The sequence below is a fragment of the Caloenas nicobarica genome, chromosome 10, assembly GCF_036013445.1.
Source record: "Caloenas nicobarica isolate bCalNic1 chromosome 10, bCalNic1.hap1, whole genome shotgun sequence".
NCBI classification, from domain to species: Eukaryota; Metazoa; Chordata; class Aves; order Columbiformes; family Columbidae; genus Caloenas; species Caloenas nicobarica.
This window is the reverse complement of record NC_088254.1, coordinates 22,530,725-22,554,081: the sequence shown is the minus strand read 5'-3', so window position 1 is coordinate 22,554,081 and position 23,357 is coordinate 22,530,725. Positions and strand designations below refer to the sequence as shown.

The window sequence follows — 23,357 nt, the reverse complement described above, 5'->3', positions numbered from 1 at the left end:
AACCATCCTGTGACTCTATAATTCATCTGTTGTGCTGCCCGTTCTCTCGGATTTACCATTTCACCATCTCGGGGATACCCTGTGCATGTAATCTGCAAACTCAGCTCCAGCAAAACAAACCCCTCCCAGGACCAAGCGCTGATGTTTCCCCAACGCCGCCGTATGTTGTTCTCGGATGAGGATTTTAATAAAAAAAATAAAATTTCGGAGCTTAACGCTGCTCCTTTCAGATGCCCTGTGGTTAATGCGGAGCGGGACGCTTGCAGCCCCTGGGAAACACCAGGTACGTGACTTTGGGAAGACAGGCGGAGCCCTGCAGGGTGGCAGCGCCCCAAGCTGCACCCCCAAAACGTCCCCCCAGCCAGGGACTGTCCCCTCCGTCCCCGGTACCTCATTCTCCGTCCGGGGCGGCACATTCTCCAGCAGGTCTATGCCGTTAACCACGACACTCTTCTTCTCCCTCACCGGTGCCTTAAAGACAATTTTGGATGTCTTCTTGTAGCCTTCCTTCAGCGACATCAGGATGGGATCTGCGCGGGGCAGAGCGGGAGCGGTCAGGGGGGCAGCCCAGCTGGTTTGGGGGCTCCGTGTCCCCCCCAGCGCGGCGCCGGTGGCTTTACCTCTGTTCACCCCGCTCAGCCACTCATCGGGCGTCAGGGCCGGCTCTGTGCCCGGCGTCATCGGGTAAATGTCCTCCTGGTATGTTTCTGACTAAAAACAACGAGGGAAGAAAAGCAAAAGCAAACGCCTCCGTGAATCCGCGCGCAATTTTAACTACGTGTTGCGATGTGCCGCAAAGGGTTGCGCTCGCTCCTTGGCATTCAGCGATGCGGCCGCCCGGGGCAGCTGGGGAAGTAATAAATCGGTGTTTGCACCATTAATGAACGAGAAACACCAGCGCTGCCCGCGCAGGGCACGGGAGGCGGATCTGGAAACCCGGGCAGGGGCTGCTGAGCGGACGCAGAGCCCGGGACCGGCTCCTGCGCAGACGGGAAGGCAAACGCCAAACCCTGCTCCAGCTCCCAGGTGTATTTTACCAGAAACAACCCCCAAACCTCAGGCGAGACGAGCCCCTTGCTGCCCATCGCAATGGACCGAGTTGATTTTGCACAAACCAAGTGTGTCGAGGCCAGGAGCGACGCAGAGATGCATTTCCTAAAAACGCTCCCATTAAATCCTTTGCGAAAGTCCCCTGGGGATCCCATTCCTGGAGAGGTGTAACGACTGGGAGGGCTAAGACTGGTGCAAAGAGAGCCAGTGGCCGGACTGGTCAGCACGGGGGGGGCATCTCCGTCACACCAGACCCGCTTCGGACACCCTGTCCCCGCGCCCCGGCGTGCAGCGAGGGACTCACCCTCCTGGGTACAATCATGGAGATGGGTTCGATCAGCCCCTTGAGGGTCACGAGCTTGTAGAACCGAAAGACCTCGCAAGCCGACACGTCCAGCCCGTGCTTCGGCATCACCCCTGCGGAGGAGGCGCAGACAGTGACCAGTGGGGACCCGTCCACATCCCCGGCACGGGGCACCCCAAAATGTCCTCGCTCTCCATCAGGAGACCCAGCTCGTTACGAATTAATCCCTGCTGTCACCCTGGGGCACGGACCTGGGCCACACCAGGGGTATTCACAGGGACATAGGGAAAGGGGTGAGCAGCTTTTATCAAGGACAAATCACAGGAATCACTGACTGATGGCCCTGGTAAAGCCCCGTGTGATGTGTGACAGCAGGAAGGGTGTCACCAGGCGTGTGCCAGGCTGCATCGCCACGGGAGGGACAGCACAGCACCGGGAACGCTGCCCTGCCAGCATTGCAGCCCGGCCTTGATGCTCCAAACCCATTAGACTGGGGCATTTAATTAAGCACCTTCCATCATCTACCTTTTGCATGTTCCGCGCTGTCGTGGATGAGTGACTTAGGGTCCTGCTCAGCAGCACGACCACCCTTACCCAGTCCTTTTTGCGGAGCTGGGGAGCGAAACTCCATCAGGTAACTCAAGTAAGGCTTTTCCGAGCCGATCTCGTAGTACCGAATGTTGCCGTCGCCCTGGAACAAGCGCAGGGAAGACGAGATGCTTTGCTGCTTTGGCAAACACGAGGCTGAATAAAGACTGTGACGACAGCCCCCAGCGCCCCGTCCTTGGGAGATGCTGGGGGGATCCAGGCTGGGGATGCTGCAGCCCTGTGGATCACCCCACGGGATGCTGCCCACCCCCCCACCAGCGGTGGGCACCTCTCCAACCAGCGCTTTGTGGCCAAAGAGCTGCCCAACGCTTTGCTCAGGGCTCAGCACAGCCCTGCTCCCCCTCCAGCTCTTCTCCCTGTGCCGTTCGCTGGGGAGAGGCCCCTTTGTCCCCCCGGTGACACCGCAGCCCCCGCAGCCACAGCATGTGATGTGCAGCCCCTACCTTGCCAGCCAGGTACAGCATGTGTGTGTCAGCGTCGTAGAACGGGAAGAGGAGACCCGAGAGCCCGTCGATCTCCTCCTCTATCAGGGGCATGGACAGATCTTCCTGCGCAACAGGAAAGAACAAACCACTTTATTAACCAGGATGTGCTGGTGCTGAGCGGGGGTCCCGGTGGGGACGGAGTGGGGGCCCCGGCACCCACCTGGTCCCAGAGAGCGATCTGCCGCGTGTTCCAGCGCGACACCCCCGTCGTCAGCAGCCGCTTCGTGCTGCCCAGGAACACCACGCGGTTGACGCGGTGGTTCTTGCAGCTCGCCTCCTGCCAGACCCAAACGTGCTCACCAGCGTCGCCCCGCGGCCCCAGACCCGGCTGTGGCAGAACCCCCACCTGCCGCCCCCGGCACCTCTCCCGCTGACACGCGGCTCCACGCCGGGGGGAGGGACCGCGATTCAGCCAAACAAAAATGCCCATCTCCCCGAATATCAGGTGTCCCCTTTGCTGAGAAACCACCGTCCTCCTCCAAACTGTGTCTGTTTCTGGAAATTTCTGCTACCCCCCCCAGCCTAATTTCTACTATTTTCCACAAATCCTTAATCAAGAAAAGAATAAAAACCTCCAGCTTCTGTGCTGGGATGAGGCCAAGCCTCCTCCATCATCTCCACCTCATTAAAACAACCAGCTCCTCCCCACAGCAGAGAATTATTTGCAGACCCTGACGCATGCAAAGCATCCCATCACGAGTATGTACAGAACCTTGCAAATGCTTTTACGTGTTTTCAGTAGGATTTCTCCCCAAGATGCTATTTCTAACCCTCCCAGCACCAGCACCGCACCTGCAGGACCCTGCCCGAGCGCGGCTCCACCACCCGCAGCTTCTTGTCCTTGCAGGTGGTGGCCACGAGGCTGCCGTCCGTGTTGAAGGACATGCAGAGGATGACGTCCGTGTGGCAATCGATCATCTTCACCGGCTCCCCGATGTCCAGGTTCCAGATGAGGACCTGCAGGAAGCGAGGAGGCTGCCCCGGCATCTCCACTCCTGGAGACCCCTCATCCCTTCTGAGCCTCTACATCAGTGACCGGCCGGTGCTGGGAATGGGGAGGCCAAACCGCAAATCCTGGGGGCAGTTTTGGGCCCCTCACGCCAAGAAAGGCCTTGAGGTGCTGGAGCGAGTTGAGAGGAGGGAACGGAGCTGGTGAGGGGCTGGAGCGCAAGGGTGATGGGAGCGGCTGAGGGAGCTGGGGGTTCAGCTGGAGAACAGGAGCTGAGGGGAGACCTTCTGATCTCTGACCTGCCTGAAAGGAGCTTGGAGCCAGGGGGGGTCGGGCTCTGCTCCCCAGGAACAAGCGCCAGGAGCAGAGGAAACGGCCTCAAGTTGCGCCAGGGGAGGCTGAGGTTGGATCTTGGAACAATTTCTTCCCCCAAGGGCTGTGGGGCATTGGAACAGGCTGCCCAGGGCAGTGCTGGAGTCACCATCCCTGGAGGGGTTGGACAGACGGACATGAGGTTCTCAGGACATGGGGCAGTGCCAGGGCTGGGGGAACGGGTGGACTCCATGATCTTGAGGGGCTTTTCCAACCAAAATGATTCTATGGTTTTATTCTGGCTGGAGGATCCTGCCCTGGCTGACTTCCACCCGCGCCACGAGTGGCAAAAGCCTTTGCAAGGCCGATCACAAGGAGCAGGACGGGCGGGACTCACCTTATAGTCGTAGCCGGCGCTGAAGAGGATGTTGTTGGTGGTGGGATGCCACTCGACGAGGCCGACGCGCCGGCTGTGCCCGTACAGCTCCAGCACGGCCTCCGTCATGTTCCTCTTCAGGCCGCCCTCAGGGATCTCCCAGATCCGAACCTGCGGGACGGGGGTGGTGTCGGGATGGGTTTGGGAGCCCTGGAAGGACCCGACACCCACCCCGGGGGCTCTGAGCTGCCGAATCCCTGCAGTGCCCCAAGGCCAGCAGCATCATCCTGCACCCGGATGTGGCAGACGAAGCCAAAGTGACAGGTCACATTTATCTAACCCCCTCGAGCTGCACCCACCCCAGCAGTGAGACCCAGGGTCCTGCCAGCCCCACGGCTCCCCAGAAGGTAAAAACTAGGTTGCAGCATTGCAGTGAAAAATCTGCATAGAAATGTATGGGTGGAGCGGTGAGTTTTCTGCCTGAACCTGCACATTTAGAGGTGGGAGACGCTGCTCCACGGGTTGCACAGTGTGCAGAGGAAACGGCCCGATGAGAGAGACATAGTTAAGAGACCGGTCTGGCTTGGAGGGATGATTCTGAGAGCATCAACGGTTTTCAAACAAGGCACAAGATGAGGAACAAGCAACACAACCCTTATTGCCGGATGCTGAAGGAACCGGTTATGAAAGGGCGGGTTACGAAACAACGGTTAGCAAATCCCCAGATCTGCATCCCCAAGGGCTCTGGGCCAACTCTGCGCCCCGGAGTGGTACCCGCTGCTCGGGGGGTGCCCTGTCACACCGGGGGACACAGGGAAGCCTGCACGTGCTCCAACTCCCTGCATCGGCAGGGGATGCTCCAACAGGAGCCACCTCACCTGCCAGGAGCCCACAGGAAAGATGGGGACAGACTTTTCAGCAGGGCCTGTTGCGAAAGTACAAGGGGTGACGGTTTTAAGCTAAAAGAAGGGAGAATTCAGACTAGATATAAGGAAGAAATGTTTTCCACTGAGGGTGGTGAGAGCCTGGCCCAGGTTGGCCAGAGAGGTGGTGGCTGAACCATCCCTGGAGACATCCCAGGCCAGGCTGGACGGGGCTCTGAGCAACCTGAGCTGGTGCAGATGTCCCTGCTCATGGCAGGGGGGGCACTGGGGGGGCTGGGGAGGGACCTGCAACCCAAACCATCCTGTGATTCTGAAGGACGGTTATTAAATGTGTCCTGCGTCCACGGTGAAGCATCACTGGGGCTCTGCAGCGCGGCATCACCTCTGCGGTCTGCTCCAAACACAGTTACATCATTCCTTGTGTCTTGCAAAAGCAGGAGGTGAGTGCCAGGGACAGGCTATTTCGGGCAGGTTTCCCCATTACCGCGGTCACTATGACCTGAAACTCGATGTGTCGGAACTGGTTGCAGCCCTAATGCCATTTTGGTGCCAGTACAGGCAGAGCTGGAGCTGCCCCAAAACTCAAACATTGGGTTTCATAATCTTGGCCCATTCTGGGATGGAAACGATGCTTTTGAAAAATTATAATTTAAAACACAGGAACAGCCCCAGAAGTGCCTTTTTCCACCCTCCTCCCATGACACCAGGGAGAGCAGCCTGTGAAACCAGAGCCTTCCTCTCCCAACCCAGCCTAAGAAACCTTCTTGATAAATTTGCCCCTGAAACACACCTTTCCACTAAGAGATGGACCCTGCAAACAACCAACCGTGCTGCAAAATCCCCCCTCCAGCTCTGCTTCCACACCAGCTCAGTGCGCCCGAGCCTGAAACACCCACGGAGATCAGGTAATTCCCCTTTTAATCCTCCCGCGTGGTTTGTCCTGCCCCGTAAAAGCTCCTTCCCAAAAAGCCGTCCCAACATTTGAGCCTGTGGCAGCACTGCAGCGGGACGGGGGATTCAAGGGTCAGCCCTGCTGCTAATTGTCCTGCAAGGACACTGATGAATTTACGGTCCCAGTGCCCCAAGGGCATCAGAGAGGACAGACATCGTTATCTGCGCAAGGACAGACAGATACAGATGGATACAGGTTTGATAGCGAACCCCCACACCTGACAGCCTCAGGGGCAATTAACTTAATTTCCCAGGTTTAACGATGGCTCACGAAGCCTTCCCCCTACCTCCCTCTCTCCCAGCATCTCTGTTCCCTGGTGACTGTATATAAAAGGTTATAATTTAAAGCAGGAGACAGCTCAGCATGATTCATGGCCATGATCTGAATTTTTTTCCCCCCACTCGATATCTTCCTTGACAAGCTTTCAGCTAATAAAAAAAATGCCAATATACCGAACTGAAGGAGAGGATGAGTCATGAGGTGACAACACAGTGAAACGCTAAGGATCAGGCGAGGCAGATTTGTAGCAATTGGTTAAAAACTGGATCACCCCAAGCCCCAGCTTCTGCCATGCAGAATGGGTGATGGTTTCTGGTCTTCTCCCTTGTGCAAAGGCTTTTTCTTGCTTTATGATACAGCCTTTGGGATGGACTTCTGTCCAGAAAATAATAATGGCTACATAAAGATGACCTGATTCATTATCCCCCCGCCTGCAAAACTGCCTTTGGCTCATGTCACTTGATGGATCAAGCCACGAGAGCAGTTGCAGCCCCTGATGGCAACAAGGATTAATAATAGCATTGCTGTTGGGCTTGAAAAGCCAAAAAAAAGACCTCGTTGTGCACAGCTGTACGGCTTATCTGCAGCGGGGGATGCAGAAAGAGCAGCGCTGTGACAATAAGTGACACTGGGGACAGCAGAGGAGCTGGGCACCAACTGCAGCCCCTGCACCAATGACACAGGAGACAAGAATTGGCACAATTTTCCTACTGTTCTGCACCAATCTCTTACCCCCTCTCTATTCCTGAGGCATCCCCCACCTGTGGCAGCCCCTTTCCCCCCATCCAGGTGCAGAAATTAAAGGCAGGGGGTGCACGGAGCTGCTCGTCCCCCCGGGAGGTGACAGCCCCAAGCGTCCCAGCTCACCGAGGTGTCTTCAGAGCATGATGCGATGATGTTCTCAATGAAGGGATTCCACTTGATGTCCAGCACGTTGCCCTGGTGACCGCAGACTTTGGGGTAGTTGGGCTCGATTCGGCCTGTCTGTAATTTTAAATAAACCAAAAAAAGAAAAAGGAAATAAAATTTAGTGTTAAAGTTGGTCTTTTTATGGCCGGAGCCTTGTTAGGGAAGAGAGCTCCGTAGCTCATGCTGGGATGGGGCTTTTAGCCACAGGAGATGCCTGGCTGAGTCGGGGATGGGTTTTGCCCCAGCGATATTCCAGGTATGAGAAGGGGTTTCTGCAAACACAACCCCATGGGGCTGCCCATCCCCAGGAGGAAATCTTTGCGTGACCATCCGAAACCAGGGGCAAGAGAGCTGGAAGGGACTCGAGAGGCTCCAAACTGACCCTCAAAGCAGATCAGCCATTGAGTCGTGCATGAGATATTCGGTACTTTCCTCCCAGACTTTGGAAGCGATGTTGAGCAAGGGATGCACGTCTGCTCCAGAGAACAAATCCCCAGTGACTTTGGGATCATGAACACTCATGCTTAACAACACTAATAACCCAAACGGTACACCACTTGCAGTATCACAGAGGGTTTGGGTTGGAGGGCCCCCCAGTGCCCCCCTGCCATGAGCAGGGACATCTGCACCAGCTCAGGTTGCTCAGAGCCCCGTCCAGCCTGGCCTGGGATGTCTCCAGGGATGGTTCAGCCACCACCTCTCTGGGGATCCTTCCACATGGATGGAATCACAGAATCCCAAGTTTAAGGGACCACGAGGATTATCTGGTCCAACCTTTCTTGGCAAGAGCACGGTCTAGACAAGCTGGCCCAGGACCCCGTCCAGCGGAATCTTAAACGTGCCCAATGTTGGGGAATCCACCACTTCCCTGGGGAGATTATTCCAATGGCTGGTTGTGAAAAATTTCTCTCTTATGTCCCATCAGAATCTCCCCAGGAGCAACTTGTACCCATTGCCCCTCATCTTTTCCATGGGACTCTTCGCAAGACTTCTATGACCAGTCCAGTCCTGCCATCCCAGCCAAGCGAGGACCTGAGATGGGTTTCAGGAACCCCTGCTCCTTGCAAGGACCTTGTCGGGTCCCTTCATGGCCCCCCGACCACCTTCCGTCCCCTGCACCAACTTCCTGAGCAGCCCAGAGCTTCGGCGCCTGCAAACTAACTAGGTCAGCACGACACAGCCACTAAATATTTCATAGCCCCTTCCAGCGCTGACCTTTTATTGTATCGAGCTCCTGGCTCCATTTAAACATGAACAAAGAAACCCACCGAGGAGAACACGCGGTGTTTTTACCAACCAGGAGTGCTCAGGGCGGCTGGATCAGGCCCAGGGGCTCACCCCTGCGCCGCCGCCGCTGGGAAGGTTTATTTGAATTAATTTGCTCCCAGGGAGACACTAATTGCCAGGCAGCCCCGGTGAACGCCAGCCGGGAGCAGCATGGGATGCACGGGCAGGGCGGCTCTGCCCGCCCAGATTCGATCTGGTAGGGATGGAGATGCAGAATCAGAGAATCGCAGGACGGTTTGGGTTGCAGGGCCCTCCCCAGCCCCCCCAGTGCCCCCCCTGCCATGAGCAGGGACATCTGCACCAGCTCAGGTTGCTCAGAGCCCCGTCCAGCCTGGCCTGGGATGTCTCCAGGGATGCTTCACCCACCACCTCTCTGGGCACCTGGGCCAGGCTCTCACCACCCTCAGTGGAAAACATTTCTTCTTGTGTCTGGCCTGAAAACCATCGCACAACGCACTGAGAAACACCGGCAAGCACAACCCTCCCTCAGCCAGCTTCATCAATTTTAAAATACTTTTCATGGGCATTATGATTAGAGTGAAAAGCTCGTTCTTGCTCACATTGCTACAACAGCTCTAAGTCATCCCTTGGACACAGCCCGTATATAAGATGAGAACTGGGCTGGGCTTAAAACACCGGGGACTTAGTTATATGGGTCATTTTAGTTATTGAGGTAAAGGATAAAAAAAAAAATGGTGCTTTATCTCGCTGCCTTCAGTCCATGAATGCACAGACACGTCCACCTCTATTGCTGGCTGGGTAATGGGGTCAGAGCCAGTCGTTCCCCTCTGCCCTTCATTACAGTGTCTCACAAACACTCATTAACTCCCCGGCCTGTGATGAGCGCAGGACCGCATCCCCATTCACTGCTCTGGGACGAGCACTTAAAACAAGGCTGATTTCTAACTGATGAAGCTCTTTCCCATTAAAGCACACCACGCAAATTCCCTCCCTGTAGGGCACAGGGTTCATTTTTCCTGCAGTGATTCGTACCTGCCCGGGGGATTTTAACCCCCATTAGGGCCAATTTCAGGGGTGCCAGGGCAGGGATGGATGGATGGATGGATGGATGGATGGATGGATGGATGGAAGAGCCAGGACAAGGCAGCTGTGTCTGTCTCCTCCTTCAGCTGCCGACAGCATCACTTCAGCTCGCCCAGAGAGCCCAAATTTTGATAATTCTGCCCATTAGCAACAACACGGCTCAGATCTGAGCTGCCACATCAGCCCTGGACCCTGAACTGCCTCCTGCCTCCCACTAATGCAGTTCTTCCCCTCATTTACCTGGCAGCTTCGCCCCACATAAGTGCTCGTGATCGACCTACACAACATTTCTGACATTATCAAAAAGCTGAAAGGGTGTTTTCCTGGTTAACGCCCCAGACCTGGGGTTTATTAGTGCTGTTATAAATCAGTTCAGGTTTGTAGGGATACAAACAAGCAAAGTGACTGTCTGACAGTTTTGCCATGCAGACCCAGGACTCCGGATGGAGCCGCGGCTGGAGGGACGGTCCCCTGAACTGGCGCATCCCGTAGGAAGGGCAATACATTAAAGCACGCATCACCCACGGATTTTAAATTTTCCTTTTTCCAGTGGCAAAGACAGCCAGTCCCTGTCACACCCAACCTGCCACGGCCCCAGAGTCCCAGGGATCCCCCCAAGATACAGATCTTCACACTGGGAGCCAACGGTCCCCAGGAAAAGTGACGTCCAAGGAGAAGCATCGACTGACCAAGCACTGCGAGTACATGGGCCGTAACACAAGGGAAATGATTAGAGAAGATAAACCCTTCATTTAAATAAAAATCAAGTCTTTCCAACGCAGGGCCTAGAAAACAGCTTTGATCAAAAAATTAGTTTTCCACTGAACTGAATTTTCTAAAAGGGATGATTTAGGAAAACGTTGCTTTTCACTAAAAGCATCTCAATATCTAAAACCAGCGTTCACATTCAGCAGTTGCCTCCGTGGGCCCCTTGCCGGCCACCCAGGAGGGGCCGTTTGTCCTGACGGACGCTGGGGACACAGGACAAGAGCTGCCCATGGCCTGGGGACGCCCGCAGAGCCCCCGGGGCAGCTTTGCCTCCACCCAAACTCCACTGCAAACACCCCGCCATGGAAAGTTATGAAGAAAAATCTGATTTTTCACATTCTTTAAGTTTTTTCCATGGAAAAAACAAACAAACACCATTCTTCCCTCCTTTCACAGGTGGGGAGAGCTCAGCCCCACAGCCCCGGACAGAGGACGAGGCGCTTTGGGTCCCATCCTGCACCCGAGCATCACACGAAGCAAAACACGAGCTGCAAGGATGCAGCCCTGGGACAAGCAGCCAAGGTTTGGGGAGAAAAAACTAAAAATAAGACACAGAGGGCAGAAAGAAACACAGCAACACCCGTGCTTCGTTAGTGCGCAAAGCTCTGCCCCCTGTGAATTAATGGCAAGCAAAGCACAGCTTTATGGGTTAATATATTAAGTACGCTAGCAGACATCGCTTACCCAAATGGCTCAGATTATCAAGCTTTCCCCCTGTTTTCATATTTGCATTACCATGGCATTATTAACACACTGTCTGGAGCAGAAATTCATGCAGCAGCTGTTAAATTCCAGGCGGACGGACCTTTTAATGGCACAAGTTAATATGCAATCACTTTAATTTTGAGCAACCAGCCGAGTGATTTCCTTTGCAAAGTGGATTTGATGGTTTTTGTTAAAATTCATAAGGCTTTCAAGAGGACAAGACAAGAGTTTGGTTACTAGGGATAGTTTCTGCCCGAGAAATGAAGAGTTTTGATTAAAATTAGTTGAACACAGCAAGTGACTGCACAGGAGCAGGGGTGGGTTGTGCTCATGCTCAGGACACCTGAAAGAGGAGAATGAGCCAAATAAAGGAAATAAAGAATTAAAAAAAAAATAAACAAAAATCAGGGATTCGTGCTCTAGCTTCCCATGGAGTCACTCTCAGAGGGACCTCGCCAGCCGCCGAGCATTAAGCCGCAGTGAATCCTAATCTGGGTCCCTGGCTGGGGGAAGCTCAGTGACCCAGATACGTCCCTTTAGCCGGAGCCTGACATGTCGCGGCTCTCCGCGCTCCAGCAGCTCTGACGTGTTCCACGGCACGGGCTGGAAATTGCAAATATTCCAGCAAATTGAGCTCCTCAAAGCCCTCCCTTCGCTGGAGCAATTAGGAGCACGTGCAAAGGAGAAAGTTGTCTGTATTATGTTCGGGGGGAGGAAGGACGAGGTATTATAAAGTTGGTTTAATTGCGTTATTTTGCTGCTTGGTGGCTGAGAAGGAAACCTTGCCCTGGAAATGGTTGGGGCAGGAGGGACGGACACACAACCCCAGGAGGGACGGACACACAACCCCAGGAGCTCAGACCACCCGGGGAAGGGGAACACCGTCACCAGGAGGAGCAAAGCCTCTTAATCATTAGAAGCGTCACTTTTAAGGACTCCAAGGCATCAAAACATTGCTGGGAATGGTGTGAGCTCCTGATGAGCAATTTTGATACCAAACGGCATCCCAGGGAACCTCTTGGCCATCGCCAGACTGGGGCGACGGGACACGTTGTCACTTCAGGCTCTCTCAGCAGCACAAGCTTCAGTCTCACCGTTTGCTTCAGTCTTTTCAGACTCCACGTCCGCTTTACAATCAATCAGAAGGAAGCTCAGATAAATCACTTTAATACATGTATTTCATAAAACCTGCTTCTCACCAGTTTCCCTGCAAACACAAACCCAGAACGGTTCCAAACCCTCATGTTTCCCATGAAACGCTACAATCCTGGTAAAAACCTTCATTCAGTTCTACCCTGAAACCCTGATGAGCTTTTCGAGGGGCTCAGGGAAGCGCTGCCCGAGCCGAAGGGGATTTACAGGGTTTCCCAGGAAATCCCTGAGTACACACCAGCCTCCAGTGGCTGAGATTAAGAGTAAATACATTTACCGCTGTCTTTTTAAAGAAGGTCTGTCCTGTTTGAGAGCCAAAGAGGAGGAAATTACAGAGATTTCCCTGCCTTGGGGCAGATCCCCGGCTGGTTTCATACAAAGGAAGGTCACTGTAGGTTCACTCATCTTCATTAGGAACCAAATCAAATGAAAGCAGCATAAACAAGAGAGAAATTGGGCAAACCCTTGGCAGGGACCCAGAAAAGCCATTGCCACGATGCTGCCACAAATAATTCCTCGAGGAAATTGCCACGTGCCGGTGGAAGGATGCTGCTGTTGGAGATGTTTCCCTCCAACAACTGAATAAATACAAAGACAGACGCCTCATGGAGCTTTTCTGCTTTTTGGGGGGGTGATTTTGGTGTGGGCTGAGGGCTTGTTGAGAAAAGTGCTTTTCTTCTGAAGTGCCTTAATGCTGAAATGAAGAGACCAAGCAGAGCATCTACAGAGCTAAGAGGTGAAAGATTTTGGTTTCCTTTTTTAGAGGGGGGAATAAGTAAATACATAAATATATGTAAACCACAGAGGCCGTGGTTTAAGATTGGATACTGTCAGGGATACCAGAGAGGTGGTGGCTGAACCATCCCTGGAGACATCCCAGGCCAGGCTGGACGGGGCTCTGAGCAACCTGAGCTGGTGCAGATGTCCCTGCTCGTGGCAGGGGGGGCACTGGGGGAGCTGGGGAGGGCCCTCCAACCCAAACCATCCTGTGATTCTATTCCATGATTCTAAAAATCTGAAGAAATCCACGCATGAGATCAACAGTATCATCCATCAAAATATCAATTCCAGGTGCTGGAAATGCCTGAACGCTCTTCTGGGTCCTGCTGAGATCAACCTGGTTGTTGGGAACCCGCTGCCAGGCTTCCGACTGCTCTTGTGAATGAGAGCAGTAAGTGAAACGCGAAGCCAGGCTTTCTAGTAAACAAATTCCCAAAGCTCGGCTCATGCTGTGGCACGTTGGAGGGAAGCAGCTCTTCAGCCAGGTGTAGACCCCAGGAAAACCCCGGCCGGAGCGGGAACTGCTGCCCCTTTTCCCTGTAACACCTGGGAAATTCCAGCAGGGAGGGGCAGAGATGGAGACTCTGTGCATCTGTGCATCCTCCGGCACCTGCTAAAACAGCGTTTGTGTTCTTTAAACAAGCAGAGGAGACGCGCAAGATTTCTGCTCAGCCCTGTGGGTTTTACAGCCTGCGCAGCTCCCACCCCCAGCAAACACCACAAGCCTCCGTGCCTCAGTTTCCCCGGGAGAGATCTCTCCAGCAAACTCCATGTTCAGGGGTTCTTTGGAATAAAGTCCCAGATTTACCAGGTTACTTGCCACAAAAAGGGACATCAATTGATAGAAACCTGCGTCACTCTTTTTGTTATACAACTGAACCCTGCAAGTCAAAAAACTGCAAAAGAAATCAGCATTGCTGGATGCCATTTTGTGCCAGGATGAAGGTTTCAGAATCAGTTAGTCCTCTTGTGTGGATGACAATACTGTTAAATTAAATACAAATCCCGCTGTGGGCTGTAAGCCCCCCAGGTTCTGGCCGGCCATGAGCAGCACCTGGCTCCCCGTGCCCGGGGACCATCACAGAGCTGCTCCAGCCGTGCCGGACCCCGTAAGCCCCAAAACCCACCCAAAACGCACACAGCAGCTCCTGACCAACAATTTGCACCGATTAAAACCTCGCAGCCTTGCTGCAGAGGTATTTATCTGCACCATAAAAGCAGTAACCAGGCTCGAGCTTGTTAATTAAAAAGACAAAAGCCCATATAATGTCCTTGTTAAATGGGATTACAGACACTAAAGGTAAATTCATGTTCCTCGGTAACAAAAAGCCACTTTTCCCCAGCGAGGACGGGGTTTCTCTCTAGTTTAGCCGGCAGAGGGGGCAGGGAATTGCAGGCAGCCCAGGCAAAGCCGAGCTTCCCCAGGCTCGACCCCAGGCTTTGCTGCAAACACAGCAGCATCAATGGGGCAAAAATCCACGTTTCCCCTTCCAAGAACCTGCATTTTCAAACCTCGTTTCCTCCTCTGATCCCTCACCAGCTCTCAGGGCAATGTTAAAATTTCACACTGACACTTTCTGACTCATCCCGACACTTCAAACCAGGCAGAGCCCAGGTCTGGGCTTCCCACGGCTGCTCTCCCGTTATCTCCTTGATAAGCCCAGGGACATTGGATCGTGCTCGGATGTGGAACACTAATGCTCAAGTGTCAGCTTTTTTGTAAGCCTCAGGTCTTTTTTTTTTTTTTTTTTTTCCTGGCGAACTCTAGGTTAAAAGAAATACCTCCTGCAGTCCAAAATCAGATAGAGAAGAATCCACACAACGCAAAAAAGTGGCACAGACCAAGGGAGCCTCCTGTGTTCCGAGTTTAAAGGCAGAAAATCTCCAAGGACAGGAAAATTGGTTCATAGAATCACAGAATGTTAGGGATTGGAAGGGACCTCGAAAGCTCATCCAGTCCAACCCCCCTGCCAGGGCAGGAACACCCAGATGAGGTTACACAGGAAGGCGTCCAGGCGGGTTGGAATGTCTGCAGAGGAGAATCCACAACCCCCCTGGGCAGCCTGTTCCAGTGTTCCGTCACCCTCACTGAGAAGAAGTTTCTTCTCAAATTTAAGTGGAACCTCTTGTGTTCCAGCTTGAACCCATTACCCCTTGTCTTACCATTGGTTGTCACCGAGAAGAGCCTGGCTCCATCCTCGTGACACCCACCCTTTATATACTTATAAACATTGAGGAGGTCACCCCTCAGTCTCCTCTTCTCCAAGCTCAAGAGCCCCAGCTCCCTCAGCCTTTCCTCATAAGGGAGATGCTCCACTCCCTTATAGTATAGAGAAATGGAGAAAATGCTGTATTTTTTTTTCCTGCAGAAAACCTCCTGGTACTCAGAAGCAGCAGCCTGGGGAAGCCAGGAGAGCAGCTGTGTGACGAGCTCACGCGTTCTCTGCCCGGCCTCGGCAAGCGGGTGTCCCCGCACATTGGGGACATGCACGGAGGTCCCTCGGGCGATGCCATGAGCAGATGCCACCAGGACCTGGAGCCAAGAGAAGCCACCCCAGAGCCAGGACACACAGCGGGGGGCACGCAGCCACCCGTCCCGCTCGCCAGCTGCCACCCATCCAGCACACATAGGGGACAGTGACACTGCTCACTCTGCTGCCCCTCTGTGCCATCCCTTGGTGACAAAGGGACAGGCAATACCTGCAAGCGGTTCCCTGCAGCACGACTCAGGCTTTGCCCAACCACTGTCCTTGGCCCCAGGGCTGCCATGGAGGTTTGGGACCTCCGTGGGGACTGGCAATGGGTCTGTCACCTCCAGGGGCTGCCCCTGCTCTGGGTGGGCTGGTACCGACCCCCAGCAGCAGCGATGGACACCAGCGTCCCATGGGGACACGGGGGGGGTTCAGTCCCCTGCAGCCCCCCAGGCCCTCCCTGCTCAGCCACCCATGTCACAGTGGGGTGAAGCACCTGCCCCACACTCAGCAGCTCCAACACAACCAGCCACGGTGACAACAGCCAGCGCTGGTGGGAACAACAGCTTGGGAACTTGAGCTTCCTACGTGTAAACAGAGACTCCCCCTTCCTGCCCCCTGCTTCCTCCAGGCGTGCAGGCAGATAACTTGTTTTGCACAGCCAGACAATGTTATCTTCATCCCTTACAGAAATAAAAGCCATCCTGTTGTAGTGCGAGCAATGGCAGCCACCCTCCTCCTGCACCCGCTGCCCCACGGGACCCCCACGCCACCCCCTGCCCCCCAGCAGCTGCAGCACATCCCCCTCCACGGACTGGACACGGAGAAGGAATTGTTGACACTGCAGGTGGTGAGAGCCTGGCCAGGTACCCAGAGAGGTGGTGGCTGAAGCATCCCTGGAGACATCCCAGGCCAGGCTGGACGGGGCTCTGAGCACCCTGAGCTGGTGCAGGTGTCCCTGCTCGTGGCAGGGGGGGCACTGGGGAGGGCCCTTCAATACAAACCCTTCTGTGATTCTAATTCTGCTCCCAGTACCCTTTTTCCCCAGCCCAGTTTATATGCAGCTAATCAAATCAGGCACAGCTGGGATAAATCCACACACAGCTGGAGCTTGTTTTTCCCCACCTGTTCTGCCCAGTCCGGGACAAACAGAGCCCCAGAGCTGCCCCAAGGACATGGGCTTTTCCATTTTCCTTCTTGTAGCGGAGCTGCAGCACAAACGCACCCATTTATTTTTAATTTAATAACTGCTGCCGGTGCTGGGAGCATGTCCAGGGGGAGGTGGAGCAGAATCCTGGTCCATGCTGGATCAGGACGTAATTGCACTGAGCTGCTTTTCTGCAGAATCACACTGCCTGAGCAAGGCTGGATTTTGCTCGTGGTGATGGAGTTCAACCCGCTGTTGCTGACTCAAAATAAACGTTTTTGATGTGGTCACCTTTCCCCTTCAGCAGAAGCCTGGACCAAATCCTTCTCTTGCTATGGTTTGGGGAGTGAATCGAGCTCAGGGAGGATGGGAGAGCAAAATGCAGCCGTGCTCCATCTTCCCAACCTACGCAGCCTTGCAGAAGCAGTTACCCGTTCCCTTGATTGCTCCATAAATATGTGAGGAACCAGCATTTCTGGTGTGCAGGCAGGGGGACATACGGCCCAGCGTATGCAAATGCATTGTCACTCAGAGCATAAAGCAGAGAGGTTTCTGGTGAGCATTTCTAAGCCGAATAGAGGGCAGAAATGTTAAAAAAAAAAAAAATGATGGCAGCAAATCAAACCCTGAGTAGATCTGCAGTATCTAGGTTACCTTAATTATGTTCGGCTAAATATGGATGCCAATTAATTAGAGGGCTGCTGATTTCCAAAGAAAATTAGTTTATTCTTAATGAGCTAATCAGTCCGTATTTAAAAAAAAAAATAATGAAATTATTAGATTGTACAAAGGCGTGTGCAGCCACTTGACACGGGCTGCTAAGCTCTGCTCCGGCTGGATTTATTGGGTGCGATTTCCACGTGGGGCTGTCGATCCCTTCGGAACAGGTTGCAAACGGCATCGCGCTCCCTCTGCTCTTATCCCACTGGGACCGGGCTACATTTGCCAGGAAAAAAAGGGTAATTAGCTGGCAATATGGGGTTATTAGCTCAGGATTTAGGACCAGGAGCAAGCAGTGTGTGGATGGATCCTGCCAGCGCGGGCTCGGCAGTGGGAGGGAGACAGAGATGGGGCTGGAGCATCCGAGTGCTCAGACAAAGCTCCTGCTTTTTCGAATATTAATAAGAGTCAAGCTGTGTGCCGCAATTAAAGCGCTGATTATAATTTCTTCCATCTGTAGCTGATTCTGCTCCAGAAATTAAAGAGGAATTCAGAAGAGATGTGAACATTACGTGGGGAAAGTCAGAGGAATGCCAGCATATGGGGAGATGGGGCTCGGAGGGGAGCAATCCCCATTCCCAATACAGCCAGTTCCACCAGCTCCCCTCCAGCTGGAAATCCTCGTGGGTTTGACACGGCAATTTTGCTGCCTGGGAGCCTGGGAGACAACGACCTTCTCCCCATGCATATCGTACATCTTCATACGCGGCGTGTCTTCAAGTTATACGGGGTAGGTGTATCCTTAAGGGGAGCGGGTGCAGCTCCTCTGATGTCAAAAATGCTCCTGAAAATGACTGACTGGGAGCCCTGTGTTCCTTTCTGCAGCCCATGGGGCGAGGGCAGGATCATGGAATCATAGAATGGTTTGGGTCGAAGGGCCCTCCCCAGCCCCCCCAGTGCCCCCCCTGCCATGAGCAGGGACATCTGCACCAGCTCAGGTTGCTCAGAGCCCCGTCCAGCCTGGCCTGGGATGTCTCCAGGGATGGTTCAGCCACCACCTCTCTGGGAACCTGGGCCAGGCTCTCACCACCCTCAGGGGCAAAAAAATGCCCGGGGATGGGATGCAGGTACCAGTTTGGAGCTGCTGATCCACACACTGGAACGCCGGTGGTAGAGGAGCAGCATCAGCACAACCGTGGTACCGCACAGCAGTGCCCTGCGCTCGGGTTTCGGGAGCAAAGCAGAGATAATATTTATTTCATGTCCGAGGTCACTGCCGCCTGGCTTTCCTGCTCCCGTCAGGCACCACTTTTTGCACAGCAAGCGCAGTCCCGCAGGGCGGCTTCTGAAGCATCAGCTGAATTGCCGGGACTTTAAAATTGCATGAGCAGGAGATGTGTGGATTCACGAGGGCAGTGATGCAAAGAGCTGGGGAAAATCTTAGCTGGGGAAGCAGAAGCTCAGTGCTGGGGGGAGAAAGGCTACGTGCTGCAAAGGGGATCGATAGCGCAGAGGTGTGTGTGCTGCTCCTCCCCGCAGAGTGCTTTTAGATGGGTACAGCTGCAAACAGAAGCCCCCCTGCACAGCACATGGCTCTTGGGCATCGGCTGCTCCTGAGGGGCTCCCACTTGCTGCTGAGTTCTTAAAAATAAATCTGACATGAGGCGGCATTTGCTGCTGGGCACAAAGCAAAAGCCCCTGGGGTTTTGCAACAGGAAAACGGGGTGCGCAGCCGCGTTCTCCCTCTCGGGCTGTGCAGGCTGTGAAATTTGGGGCTGAGATTATACGGACAAGCTGAAATAATGGGTAAGGGTTGCTACCTGCTCGGTGGGGCAAGGGGCTCTACAGGGACTCCCCTGCTTTCTGGGAAATAAAATCATAAAATCATTTGGGTTGGAAAAGCCCCTCAGGATCACTGAGTCCAGCCATTCCCCCAGCCCTGGCACTGCCCCATGTCCTGAGAACCTCATGTCCGTCTGTCCAACCCCCCCAGGGACGGTGACTCCAGCACTGCCCTGGGCAGCCTGTTCCAGTGCCCCACAGCCCCTTCAATACCGCGGCCACAAAGCCGAGTGGCCTCTGTCGCTGTGAAGGGACAGGGTGGAGATGTGCCCAGCGCCTGCCCAGCGCGTGCTCGCTGGGAGATGCCAAAACCACTTTAACAAACGTTTCCTTCTCTTCCTAAAGAAAAAAAAAAAACCCAGTTCACTAAGGCGGCTGTAAATCCTCCCTTCCCCACATGGGAAAACCCCAGTAAAGTACAGCGGAGACCGGGACACATCCCACTGCATCCGCACACCCGCGCTCGGGGACTGGCTCCGCATCGGCATCATCCGCATCGGCATCATCGGCATCGCCTCGGCCGGGGCCAAACCTCCTACCTGCTCGAGGGGGATGACAAGGAAGGAGCCGCCGCCGGCGCTCTCCGTCACGATGGCGAGGAAGCGGGCGTTGACGGCGCAGAAGTGGTTGTCGTGGACGTTCTTGGTGATGGGGATGCCGTCGAAGCAGTGCTCCCGGCTCGCCACCTTCCCGTAGACGTTCCGAAACTTGGAGCTGCGGTACTGCGGGCGCCATGACATCTGCCGGGCAAATGCAAAGGGTTTAGCCTTCCAAAAATCACCCACCCCGGGCTGTTTCCCAGCTGCTTTCCAGTTTCCAACCCGTCCTGCAACAGGGGTTCTGCCCGATGAGGTACAGCAGTATCGGGGCAGCCCAGATCGGCAAATATATAATAATACCCTTGAAAAAATGTCAGATGTCTCCCTGGTGCAAGGTACAACTCACAAAAGGCATTAAAAGACTCTCGGCTGTTGCAAAATTTAAGCTGATCTCCTTTTCTGCCTATCTAGAATGCACAGCACTACTACTTCATGTATGTATGACAAAAGAATTAAGGCTTTTAATGCGATGACTCGGAAATAGGTTGGTCTGGAGCACATGAAAGCATCGGGGCAGAATGGGAGCACTTGGGCAGGGACTGAGCATCGCGGAGCTGGGAGATGCTGCGTTCAGCCGTCTCGGCTCATTTTGCGGGGGGGTCCCTGGGTGGGCTGACCCGGAGCATCGCAGCATTGCTGCTGCCGAGATGCTCCCAAGGATCCCAAAGGAATCAGGGATCCCAAGGACCCACTGGCTCATCCTGCTGCCCCACACCACGTCCAAGGTGCATGCACAGAAATGAGTGTGTTTTCATTTGTCCTCGCTACTTTGCTTTTTCTAAGTAAAAAAAAAAAAAAAAAAGAAAAAAAAGAAAAAGACTGCATTTTTCATTTCAGTCTTCTTTTGAACAATCCTTACGGTACCAGAAGTATTCATGATAAAATCAGACTTTCTGTACCTAAAAGGGGCCGACAAGAAGGATGGGGACAGACTTTTGAGCAGGGCTTGTTGTGATTGAGCAAGGGGTGATGGTTTTAAACTAAAGGAGGGAGATTCAGGCTGGACAAGAGGAAGAAATTGTTGCCCTGAGGGTGGTGAGAGCCCGACCCAGGTTGGCCAGAGAGGTGGTGGCTGAACCATCCCTGGAGACATCCCAGGCCAGGCTGGACGGGGCTCTGAGCAACCTGAGCTGGTGCAGATGTCCCTGCTCGTGGCAGGGGGGCACTGGGGGGGCTGGGGAGGGCCCTGCAACCCAAACCATCTCTGATTCCGTGATTCTGCGATTCTATCTATACAGATTGAAGGCACTTTGAGTGCGCAGAAGAGCATAAAGCACTTAAGCCACCTTAGAGCAACATAAATACTCAGCTCTATCAACCCGCAGTAATCGCAAGCCTGAGGACTTGCAGCCGCTCGCGTCTTCATAACCAGCATCTATTGAGAAAATCACGTAGTTTTGTACTTAAACGCTGGGTCACGTGCCGCGAGCATCTCTCAGCGACGGGCAACACCAGAAAAAACACTCCGGTGGCTGCTCTGATCTTAAATAACTCCGACTGAATCACACCCCAAATCCCAGCTGTATTTTCCACCCCCCAGCAGCGCAGACGCTGCGAGCAGCCTTTGGAGGATGCAGCAGGGCTGTCAGCATCCCCAGGCTGCAAAGAAAAAAGGACACAGATCCTAGAGGATTTAACTCAAAATGAGAGCAGAGAGACATTTTTTTGGCTGAAAAGGCTTCTGCTTTGAAAAGAAATGCAGCCTCACGTCCAGCAAAGCACTGGGAATCTTTGCCAAAGGGCGGTGGGAGCCAGGCAGGGCAGGAAAAACCCCGACCGCAGCTGGGGAGTGGCTTTGGAGACTTTCACTACATCTTACATTCTCCTTCGTCTGAACAGATGAGTTTTCAGATTGAAATTACTTTTTTTGTAATGTTAAAAAAGCACAAAAATGTATTTTGATATTTTTTAAGCTCTCAATTTGCTCCATCGTCACAGGACTTTGACTTTGCTCTCGTTTCTGCCATCCGTGCCTCTCTGCTCTGGACCTATTGCAAAAAAAGCCCCAAATTCTACTGAAAGGGCCATTTGCTCAATCCTTCCCCCACTAAACTTTCCAAGTGCCTCGTCGTGCATCCCCACGCAGGAGAAAACCCACAGACTCCCCTGTGGAAACCCCTCCTGCAGCGCAGGGGTAGCAGAAATGGGGCTCACAATATTTTCTGCATGCAGAACTTCAGCTTAATGAGTTGCTGCCAAACGAAGCTCCAGCACAAATGAGCTCCAAGCAGCCCAGAGATGTGTTTTCACCCTTAATCTGGGTCCTTGTGCATGTGCTACAGATGCTCCCTCCTTGCCGTGGTCCCAGACACAAGAGCGATGCTGCTCCCAGGACCTCAGCGCTTTGGCATCTCTTTTCTTTGTTTTTTCCAGCTCTCCCCGTTTTATTCTTTCCCCAAAAACTGGGCGAGTCTCCACTCAGCCCCCACCACGCCGGGAGGAAGCAATAAGCTCAAGTGCCTGTTTCGCTGGAGAAATCCAGAATTTCTTTCCTTTAACCTCAGCCGGTATTTCCTGTAAGCAGCGTCACATCACCCCGGGGATGCAGACAGTACGGGAATGCCGGCAAAATCCCTGGCAAAGGGCAGATTTCTGGGTTTGGCAGCTGGTGGAGGCTTTTCCACACCAGAAGTAGCTCCTGTGACACGCAGGAGGGTCAGGGGTCTCGGGGGTCCCATCCCCACCACTGTGGGGAGCATCAGCCTTCGGATGGAGAGGGTGCTGTGCTGCGGGGACAAGCGGCCGATGGGACGGTTTTGCACTGATTTGGGGTTGAAAAATCAGAAGCTCAGCGTCCTTTGCCCCTTTGTTTGTCTCTGAAGCCGGCTGCTCCTCCTGGGGTTCGGTCCCATTGCTGGAGCAAAGTGATGGGCAGGAAAAATCCACTTTCGAACGATCGTTTTCACGTCTGGTCCTTCAGCAGAGGCTTTGGCAGGGGTTGTGTGTCCTGGGGAAGCGGGGTCTTGCTCTGCAGCGTGCAGGAGGCATTGCCTACAAACAAAACCCTAGAACGGTATTCTGGCTGAAAAATCACCAGTTTCCCAGCGCGTTGTCCGTTTGGGCGTTTCTGTGAGCGGTGTTTCAGTTCTGGATTGATGAAAAATGTGAGTTTCCAAGCAGATACCGGTTTCAATTTTCCATTTAATTTTATTATTTATTCCTCCGTATATAAAAATCTATATACTTAAACCTTCTATTTAAAGCTGGTGTCATCGCACGGGGCTTCCGAGCCCGCTGGTTTCTGGGGCAGCCCACGGTTTCTGCGCCGCTGGGGACACCGCGGCTCCAATCCAGAAAGATTTCCCGGCACCCGGCTGCTCCAAAAGGACGTGGACAAGGGCACGAGCCCCCATGTGAGGCCACCAAGTGACCCGGGGGATGCCAGGATGAAGAAAGTCAATGAAACACCAACGTGCAAAGGGAGATGCTGCAAACACAGCTGCCGATCGGTTGCACGTGGGCAAGTCTTGCCAGGACAATACGCGGTTTCACAAGAAACACCACTTTCTGATGGAAAACTGTTGAAAACACACCAAATTTTCTAGCCAGGAGGATGAAAATCTCTTATCCTGCACTCTCTGCAATCCAGGGTAGGTGCATAGTTTCAAATGGGAAATAGTTTTGTTATTCACGTATTTATTTTCCTTCCACGTGCTGCTTTGCAGAGCCCTTCTGGAGGACAAACATCCTCTTTCCTGACCCAAGGCTTTTGAAAAGGAGGATGCAGGGATGCAGGGATGCTTCGGGCACCGGCACCGACTATTTTGCAGGTGGTGCTGACATTTCCCAGCCG

General features: G+C 53.7%; 1 protein-coding gene across 3 annotated transcripts in view; it reads right to left on the bottom strand.

Moving 5' to 3' along the window:
* CORO2B (coronin 2B) overlaps positions 1–23,357 on the bottom strand; it is a 41,011-nt gene that overhangs the window by 1,197 nt on the left and 16,457 nt on the right. For 2 of the 3 annotated variants that reach the window (XM_065641468.1, XM_065641469.1), the window contains 9 exons: positions 19,505–19,705; positions 7,068–7,184; positions 4,107–4,256; positions 3,241–3,405; positions 2,609–2,725; positions 2,407–2,511; positions 1,949–2,045; positions 1,355–1,467; positions 391–711 (listed from right to left, as the gene is read on the bottom strand). In XM_065641468.1, coding sequence (XP_065497540.1) covers positions 391–711; positions 1,355–1,467; positions 1,949–2,045; positions 2,407–2,511; positions 2,609–2,725; positions 3,241–3,405; positions 4,107–4,256; positions 7,068–7,184; positions 19,505–19,705 — 1,386 coding nt within the window. The remainder of the gene's footprint in view (positions 1–390; positions 712–1,354; positions 1,468–1,948; positions 2,046–2,406; positions 2,512–2,608; positions 2,726–3,240; positions 3,406–4,106; positions 4,257–7,067; positions 7,185–19,504; positions 19,706–23,357) is intronic. The other variant, XM_065641470.1, reaches the window with a different exon arrangement.